This window comes from Egretta garzetta, unplaced genomic scaffold (genome assembly GCF_000687185.1).
Source record: "Egretta garzetta isolate BGI_Z169 unplaced genomic scaffold, ASM68718v1 scaffold844, whole genome shotgun sequence".
NCBI lineage: Eukaryota > Metazoa > Chordata > Aves > Pelecaniformes > Ardeidae > Egretta > Egretta garzetta.
In genome coordinates this window covers 269,664-279,845 of record NW_009259559.1, presented here as the reverse complement: position 1 = coordinate 279,845, position 10,182 = coordinate 269,664, and the positions used below count along the sequence as shown (strand labels likewise).

Genomic DNA, 10,182 nt, shown 5'->3' with positions numbered 1-10,182 from the left:
GAAGGGGATGTGAGCTCAGCATTGCAGTTAAAACAGTGCGTGTCACATTTATTCTTGTTTTTTAACACTGGCATTTTACAAATGTTAAAAATTTACGGGGCTTTTTAAACTAGTTTTGTTGAAGTGGGATTCTCTGAAAATCCAGGGATTTCCCAGGACAGAATACAGACTTGACCATAGTGGTTAGTTCAGTAGTTTATTTTGAAGCTGTTTCACCCTTAAACTTCTCAGTCCTGCTGCTTTGCATATTTTCTCAGACAGTGAACACAAGACCAGTTTGATTTGAACCTGACCAGTTGCCAGCAGGAGGAGATAAACTCATCTCTCTGCTTGCTTACTTTCCATTAAATCCCTTCCTGCATCAAGTGGCCTGTATGATGTACTTTCTGTGCCTCAGTTGGAAGAATTTTTGATAATCAGAAATGTTAAATAGCAAGAACTGTTTTTTTTATTTTGCAGGTGGAAATAGTGCTATGTTTATTCGGATGAGGGGTAATACGGCCTGATTAGAAGTTCACAAGTACCTGTTGTCTATGCCATTGGTGTCTAAAATGCTTAATTCAGTATCCTATTGCAGTTGGAGTTTTTGGGTAGGAGGACGAGCTTTACACATTTTCTTTTGAAGAATGTTCATGAATTTGGGGGCTTACTTTGAAAAGTATTACCTGCTTAAATGCAGCTTTGCTTTTGTTAGTGTGATTTTTATTTTATTTTTTATGTCTTGTTCCTCTCTTCCCTTAATCCCATGCTTCTGGGAGGAACAGGGTGATCCTGGTTCTATTTTAATCAAATCTGTTTGTGTCAGAATGCTACAATTTCATAAATATCTCTATTTTAAGATCGTGTATTCTTGTTCCTCGGTGTATTTTTGCAATTCTAAGAAATAACTGTACTCAACACTTCTGCTGGTGCCTCTGAGGCAGTGTAGGTCAGGCTGTCTGCTGTGATGTAAGGGAACGAACTTGAGCAGGAAGTTTGAATTGCTACATATCCTGTAGGATGCTCCACATTTCCACTCTTCCTGCCAGTGCTGTCAGACAAGGCCAAGTAGAAAATACTCTAGAAGTTGATCGTGAAATTCTTGCCACAGCTAACCAGCTGATTATGAAACAGTGCCTCAGACTTGGGATGATCTCTTTCATAGCTCTTAATTGGTACTGAAAGCAATGGGAAAGGACATGCCTGAAGTTCCCAGTCATCCTGTATTCAGCATTTGGCTTTCTAGGCTGCGTGGATAAGTTAAAAATCTGGTGGTGTACATACTTTAGGAAAGAAGTGTCTAACCTGTGTAACTGTCGAAAGAGTCATTGCTTTAAAGTTCTGCTGATCATCAAAATGATCTTGGAACTGTTTGACTTTGAGACATGGTGAAGCCTTGCTTGTTTTTGCTGTTCTAACAGCTGCTGCTGCAGGCTGAGGAGCGATGTCTCTGGTGAGTCTCGGATCCTTTCTTCTATGTGAGGCCTGGCACCTCTTCACTTAAGCCTTTGCATTCCGTGTCTGTTTTAATAACTCAAAACCTTGTTTATTTTCAGTTTTACCAAATGCTGTAGTATTTTATAGCGTTGTATTGTCTTACTTTTCTGAAGCATATGTAATGATTTTTGTGATATCTTAAAAACAATAGGGTCAGTAATAATGATATGTATTCCTTATCTACTGAAGGAACTATTTGTACTTGAAATTGCATCCGTATTTTTTTCCCCCCATTATGCCAAGTGTTTTATTTTTTTTCCCCAGTATATCTTGGCATATTTGTTACTGATAGATATCTTAATTTTTAATGAATTCTATGTTTGATTGAGGTAGCTAACCTCTTTTAACATACTTGAAAGAAAAATACTTTTTTATAGTTTATATACTCAAATTAGTTTTTCTGATCGCAATGCTAACACATTGAAATTTCATTAACTTTGTAAAGTAAAATCATGTACTATGGAAATCTTAAATCTTGTGATTTAATGTCTCAGAGATGTAATCTGATGATACAGACAATGAAATGGGAATGATTTATTACAGTTCATTTATTGCTTACATGTAATTTTAAAATTCTTGTGGAATTGTTTTGTGTGAATATAATTTATATTGTTTTGATAAGATGATATTTCTTTGTAATGCTAGGCTAGGAGAATAAGGCTTTATTTTAAGTTTTCACTCTTACAGAGTTTTCTTTTTCAAAGTCAACATTTTTTTTTCTAAATGGAGTACTCTGCAGTAGTTGTGTTAAACATAATTTACCCTTGCTGTGTGTGTACAAGCTTTTAGTACTAGTGCCTTGCCTTATGGTCTTACCGTGACATACTGCATTCTCTGTTTTGCACTTCATGCTTGCATTAATTCGACTTGCATGTGTGACTAAAACTTTGAAATAAGTCTTATTTCTTTATGTTGGTTTGAAGGTCTGGACTTTAAATAGTATTGGTCTTGTGTCTTTCAGTTGGCAGTTGCCCTACTACAGCTTCTTAAAGTATTCTTGAGAAGATTACGAGTTAGCAATAATGAGACCAAAGGCAAACTTCACGTTTCTGTTAATGTTTCTAAGCTCTTCTATTACTTTATTGAGTATTTTCCTTTATTGAATTCTCCGATTAATGATGGTCTCCTGTTGCTCATTACTGTTTCTTTTAATTGTACTTTATTTTGCCAATACCTTCCTTTTGTTTCCTATTTGAAATTGTTTTTCTGTTTTCATAATGTCAATATAATGTTATGCTTGAACTCTTCTTAATTTTTTTTTTTCTGGATTTTGAGAGATTTGTCCATAACTGTTCTCTATTTTTTTGATGGCGTTATGCAAAGAATTTTTCTGTCTTCCAATTATCAAAGTAACTGCATTGCTGCAGTGTGGAATACTATACCTACGTTAGTCTATGAATGCTTCCACCTTGCTGTCTGTATGATTGTTCTTCTGTTTATTACTTGTTGCTCTTGTGTGTTTCCTTCCTCTTTACTTTTCTTCCTTATATATTTATATTTGTTTTCCTGCTGCTGTCACTGCGTTGGCTGTATATTCTTCTTTAGATGACCTACACGCATAAAGGAATTTAAGACACTAAAAGTGCCGTTTCACATTCGACTTAGCTGGATGTAGTTTGGGCTGCTACTAAAGAGGTTTTCTCCCTCCCACCAGACACAAGCTGGTGTGGCGCTGCTTCTTGTATCAGGTCGAGCAGCTAAGCAGCAACTGCATAAGGAATGGTTTCAGCTTAGTGAACCAGCCTTCTGGAGAGCTATGAGGGTGGGAACACAGGAGGAGTTGCCACATCAACAGCTGCATGGTCCAGTGTGAGGGAAGTGCACAGTGCTTTCCTGCATTTCCTTCTGTTTAGATCTAAAGTGAATCAATATCCAAAATAATTCCCGTCCTTTTGAATATGGGGAATGTCATCATTCCATCTGGGACTTCTGAAAGCGTCTGTGCCTCCAGAGTAAGGTTAGCTAGCTCCCCTTTGGTTACGTTTCTTTTTTGCTCTTGATGTCCTTGAGCAAGTGGCAATGATTGGGGGTTTTAGATATCTTCTGTAAACATGCCCTGAGAGCTGGATACTCAAATGACTTAATTGGTTTCATCTATAATTAGTTTCAGTCTATAATCTTGAAACATTAATGGCAAGAGTTGATGCACCATTTCGTTGGTTTCCTTCCCCCCACCCCCTCCAAATTCACTGAAATTTCTTGGAAATATTCCATGCCCTGGTGTTTGAGAATGAAGTGTTCCACTGAGTTCAGAGAACTGTCCCTCTGTAAACTTAATTTGCAGATGTTCATGCTTGCTTTTCCTCTTCAGTGTTGCAGTGGGCAGGAGGTAGTATACGCACCTGGGAGATATCCAGGGAATAGTTGGCACAGTAACTCTGGGCCCAGATTTTTTGTGAGGAAGGAGAGGGAGACTACTTGAGGCTAAAAGATTCATCTGGGATACTCAACAGGCTCTTGGCTTCCACAGAGAGGCCAGATAGAGGTTATGAAGCACAGGCTTGGAGGCTCCACTCACACATACCTGTTAGCTTCTGAGCCACACACTGCAGCCCCTGACAGCAATGTTGCATATGAAATTACCTGGATAAAACTTGTGAAGTTTCTTAGGGGTTGCAGAGGCAGCAGGCAGAATGGTTTTCTCAGTAACAGTATTTGGGAAAAGGCAAAACAGCACAGAGGACCATGAAAGAGATGCACAGAGTAACCATGCTTTCCCAAAAGGGATGGTGAACCAAAGATCTCTTGGAAGTGAGTGGGTAAATCAGACGAGCAGTAAGGACTGAAGGAGGCATTGGGAAAGGGGATATTGCATATATGAAGGGGAAAGATTGGGAAAGTTTTAATTAATATTCCCATTACACTTATCCCACTGGAAAAAGGCAATAATATTTAAACACTTTTTCCCCCTCTCTTAAGTAAAGGTGGATTTTGCCATACCCTCAAAGTGCTGCTTTTTTTGTCGCCACTGTCCATTCTGCCAAGAATTGGGGATCAACTGCTCATTAAAGAAGTTGCAGTCTTCTTTTAATGTTGTGGGCTACTGAAAAATTTAGAGACACTGAATTAAGCTCTTTCTCTTGCTTTATTTTATGCAACTGGATGATACTCTGTCCAGAAAAACAGTTGCAAGGAGCTGGAAGTTTTGAGGCTTAGTCTTGCTTTGTAAGCGTTTTTGTTATTTTATGTAACATCTGTTTTCATGGTTATTTTGTCTTCATCCAGTAAGCGTGCTTCATAGGAAATTTGGCCTTGTAGGAGTTCAGATGTACTCTCGGAGACTACTGGGAATTTGTAATGTCATAGTGATTGTATCAGAGTTTCTGTATTTTGTAACTGGAGAAAACTTACAGCACTTAAAGAACTGCAGCAAGTTTAAACTTCGAAGGAGACCGTGGATTAACATCAGAATCTTCAGAGGAAGGTGCTAATATTCTGTCAGTAGATTTAAGTTTCTTCTTGAAAATGCACTGTATTTACAATTTGGGATCTATTGGTTTTTTGGCTACTGCAAACCGCTTCTTTGTGGTGCATATTTTGATCTTTGAGGTTTCTCTATTTTTACATTCATTTCATTTTGTAGTTTAAGTATGATGCTGGTTAAAAAGCACTACATGATTTTACAAAATGTTGGGGAACTACCAGTAAATTTTTGAGGAGAGCAATTAGATATAGCGAAGGGGTGATCATTGTAAGCAGGAGTCGAAACTGGAACTAGATTCATGGTGCTGGCACTGACTGAGGTCTTGGAATTAAAAGAACAAAACCACCCCCCAAAGTATTAAAATCAATGAATATAATGTTGGCAGCTGTTCCTTCAGATTCCGATGTTTAGGCAGTAGATGCCCTTTATTATGTTGGTGATAGGTCTGTGGGAGACTACTGCTCTTGCTTGTTTATTTTTGAAGATAAAGGTGAGCAGCAGGGAGTGGAGGAGGGGGATAGGAGGGGTGATACTTTTAAAAGTTGTGCTACTTCCCAGTCACATGAAGGGGGGTTAGAATATTAATTTGGAGCACCAATAAACTTTTAAATATACCATTCCCTTGGTGGCCACTGTAGCCAGTATATGGAAGTTAGTGCTTTGGGGCAAAATCCCTTGTGGTGGAATTGGATATTGCACGTTGGTTTCCAGATGGATTTGTATTGCAATGGGGAGACCAAAACTGGACAGAGGACTCCGGGGTGGTCTTACATGTCCAGACAGAGAAGGAGAATTACTTTGCTGGATCTGCTGGTGACGCTCTTGCTGATAGAGGGTAGGGTGCTGTTGGCAGCCTTTGCTACCAGGGCACACTGCTGACTTGTGTTCATCTTGCTGCCCACCAGGACCCCTGGGTCCCTTTCAGTAGAGCTACTTCCTGGAGACTTGGCTCCCATACTGTATTGTGGCCCAGGGTTATTCTACCCCAGACGCAAGCCTATACTTGGTTTTGATGAACTTCATGAAGTGCCTCTCAAGCCATTTCTCTAGCCTGTCAATGTCCCTCTGAACAGTAGCTCTTCCCCTCCAGCGTATTGAGCACTCACCCCAGTTTGGTATTCTGCGCATGCTTACTGAGAGTGTATTCTGTCTCATTGCTCAGGTTGTTAATGAAGACATTAAACAGCATCAGTCCCCATATTCATCATGTATCTCTGCATCCAGCAATCCAGTCAATTTTTTCATTTACCTTATCATCTACTTATCCAGCCCATATCTCACCAATTTTGTGACAAGGAGACTGTGGGATATTGTGTAAAAAGGCCTTGCTAAAGGCAAGGTGCACAGCATCTAAGCCGCCCTCTTTGTCCTCAACATCAGTCACCTCATCAGAGAAAGCAATTGGGTTGGTCAGACACGATTTGCACTTGGTAAATCCATTTTGGTTGTTCGCAGCCTTCTTGGGAATGAGGTGAGGCTGACTGGCATGTATTTTCCTTCCTTGCTGGCCTGGACCTTCCTTCCTGCAGATCCTCTTCTGCTGCCAGTATAACTTGAGAAATCATTTATGTTGGCTTTCTGTTGAGCTTTGGCTTTCCAAATTCCGTAATACCAGTTGCAGTACTGCCTGTAGTCAAGGTGCCATTTGACATTACAGCAGAGAAACTCAATGTGGTTTTCCTTTCTGAGCCCTACATTACAATTTATAGCTTTTCTACTCCTTTTTAATAAAGAAAAAAAAGACTTTTTTTTCAGGGGTGGAGAGGGATGGGGATCTTTTAACCACATTATTTAATATACCAAAATAGCTCCACAATGATATGTGACATGACTCACTGTAGTTAGACACAACAGCCTTGATCACTGGGGATAATGTGGAAATTAATTTTTAGTTTTGTTGAGCGTGTCTGTACAGGACTCCTTCTAGCAATTATGATAGATAACGTGCATTACCTTCTTCCACTTATATTGCCTCACATTTGTAACCTGACCTAATAAGGCAGTTAGAGTCTCTCTTTATATTTAGTCCAGTCTCAGATGAAAATATTCTGAAGTTATGTTGCTAACATTTTTAAAGTAACTTTTTTATCTAGATGAGGACTGTTGCTTATTTGGGAACTTTAAGATTGTGGTATGTACTCTTAAAATCATGAAAAACCACAGTAAAATACTATACTGCATCCAAAGCAGTTTCCTTTTAAAGTTGGTGGGATAATGTTGTAGTTCAGAGGACTCTGAAAATTGTGCTGCAAGTAGCCAACAGAAGATAAAATATTATCACTGGATTAAAGAAATAAACAGAACCCTCAGGTGACTAATTTTATAGTTTGAGGAAGCCATTGTACTAAAAGATTATTCAGTAACTAATGACTAAATCATTCTACAGTAAACTTAAGTACTAGATTTTGTGTGTTTGTATATATATAGTATTTATATATATGTGAAATATAGATACATGCATATAAGAAGTTTAATTCTCAATAAAAAAATCACACCCATCCTGCAGATGTCTTTGAAATGTGTGGCTTATCAGTCTTTTCAGAAGAAACTACTGGTTTTAAGGAGTTTGCTTTAAAACTATTATTTGCTTATAGATGCTTCTAAGCAAGTCATCAATTGGCAGAAACAAAAACTTAATCTTTTTCAATATAAAATGTGAAGGTATTGTCTGCTATTTCACATGTGATGAGTTGTTTAGGAAAAGGCAAAAAAAAGCACAATAACTGCTGCTGCGGTGTGTAGTACCATAATGCTCATAATTTTATGGAATTTATCTAATTTTACACTTTCATGTCTTTGACAGTTCAGTATTTGCAAAACCTAAGCACTTTTACTTTGCTTCACTTCCTATTTTTGTGGGGCTGTTACTGTGCGAAGTTTCTGGGATTTTTGAAAGTAGATACAGTATTGTTGTTGTGTGTCCTTTTTTTTTTTTTTTTTTTTTTTTTTGCTAATTCTGTCAGTTTAAGATTGCGCAAACTGTTTTATTATCTCCATAGAACTAGTAATGGATTTACTTTTAAGAAACATAATTATTGTTCATCAGACCTCTTATAACTCCTTCTTCCACTCTCTCCTCCCTCTAAAGAACATGGACAAGAATGGGTTGCCTTTGAACAGAAGGCTGTGTCCCAAAACGTTTATATATAAATAATCTTAATACATATTTGCTTAGCAAGTATGAGCTGATACAGGTTAATGGCATAAATTGAGCAGTATAGTGGAGAGTTGAGTTCAAGGAATAGGCAGCTGCTTATTGCTTCATGGAAGGATGCTCAGCTGAAGTTACCACTAGCATGGAACATGAGCTTAAAACTAAAGAAACTTCTACCTTCAGAAAGCATAGCTGTTAAAGTTTGAAGAAACCTTTTTAAAAATGTGTCTTATGTGACAGTGTCTGCAGTAGCCCTGAGCTCTGCCTACAAGTTTTTAATTAAATGAACACATAAAGAGACGTCCTACTAGATCTGACTCTTAAGGGGAGAGACTGATCTAATGTATTTCTGTCAAGATAAACATTGGGACTCTGAGTGGTAGAAATTGTTCTAGAAGCAAGTTAATGATTCTTTAAATTCATTTAGTGGGATCAGGTTTCTTTAGCAGTGAAAGAGAGAAAACATTGCTGGAAGGAACTTTTAAATAACTCCTTGCTGCAGTTCTAGGCAAGAAAGTAAAAAGTTTAAAATGCTGCTTGAGCAGTAATCACAAACAAAACATGTAATAACAGTGTCTTGACTAAAGAGCATGTGACTTCATTATTTTTAGCCATTTAGGAGAACAGACTTTGTTTTCTTTTTACTTGATATTCTGGGGGCTTCCCCCTCTCTCCCCTTTGCCAGTGTTTTGCACTAGCAAAAGTACATGTAATCTGCTTATCCAGAGGCTGAACACAGAACAGTCTATGTTATCTCATTGGCTTGAATTCAAGCTAGAGTTAGAGGGATTACTTTATTTTCTCACTTTGGATCACCTTAGGTGATCCTGTCAAGCAATAAGCCTGACCCTGTTTGGATCACCTAAGGTGATCCAAAATGCTTTGATTCTCTTTGTCTGTTTTCTGTCCACGTGGCTAAACTATCTTAGAAACAAAGGAAAGGGATCACTTTCTTTGAAATTATATTAAAAATGAGTTTGAGTATGTCACTTCTGTATTTAAGAAAGTAGCTGAAAGTGGGCTTGCATCTCCTGTTTCCCGTCGTTATCCAAGATGCTCAAGTGCTGCTTTTAAGCTTGACCAAAACCCCATATCCTTTCAACTAGAATACAATTCTGAGTGGGTTTTAGTGAAAGCACGTAATCAGAAAGTGTGTGTGTCTGTGAAGGTGGCCTCTTGTTTTTCATGGTAAGATAAATACTTCTTCACTTTCAAAATAAGGTTACATGAAATGAGGCTTTCTGTCCCTTGCCGATAGTCCTGCTGTATAATAAAATAGCTGTTAGTGCTGAAAATAAATGTTAGTAAAATTAAGGTTGGTTTAAAATTAAAAAAATTCCACTTCCTAATTTCATATTGTCATCAGCAATGCTGGCAGAGCAGGTGTGAGAGAGGTAAAAAAAAAAAAAATACTGACTCATGAATCCAGGCTGAAGTTTACCCTGTTTTTTCACTTGGTGTTGAAAATATTTACCATTTTTGGTAGAACAACAAGTTAGTAAGACTGTTTTTTTTCCTTCAGCAGCTCTATTACACAAACCAATTGTATCATACTATGGAACATAATTTTTCTATTTTTACTTTAATAGTCGTACTATGGCTATAGCAAACAGGCAGGTTTTAATTGAGTAACGGAATTTGTTGCTTTCTGGATAAATACTGTGATTGAAGTAATGTGTGCACAAAGCTTTTCAACTTCTTAGTTACATACTGTACTTTAATGTCATGTACTTTAAGAAAATGTTAGCATATATTTTCATTTAAAGGTTTGCACTTTCAAAAAAAGAACTTTATGAATCATCGACACAGTGCAGTCATTGTGGCTTTAGAATACAGAGTCATTGCCGGTCCGTAAAAGCTTTGTTAGACCACCTTGTATAATTGTGGGGGAGGGTGGGAGACAATGATCCCAAAAGCTTTTCTCTCTCTTGTAGTGTGAGAAGCAGCAGGAAAATCCAAACTAAATAGTTAGACATGATTGCACTTGAATTAATCCAACTGTTAACCAATTAGGCCATTTGGCAGACAAAGCGTGCATTGAGCGGAAGAGGTGAGGTAGAGAGAGGACAGATGGACCCCTGCTTAGCGGAGGAGAATTTCCAGCCTCTGCAACTGGGAGGGATCAGCA

General features: G+C 38.0%; 1 protein-coding gene across 1 annotated transcript in view; it reads left to right on the top strand.

Annotated features, from left to right (window-relative positions):
* The first annotated feature begins 457 nt into the window (after positions 1–457).
* Positions 458–10,182, top strand: part of SNX13 (sorting nexin 13) — a 63,209-nt gene continuing 53,484 nt past the window's right edge. The window contains exon 1 of the mRNA XM_035893236.1: positions 458–1,432. Coding sequence (XP_035749129.1) covers positions 1,424–1,432 — 9 coding nt within the window. The 5' untranslated portion in view covers positions 458–1,423. The remainder of the gene's footprint in view (positions 1,433–10,182) is intronic.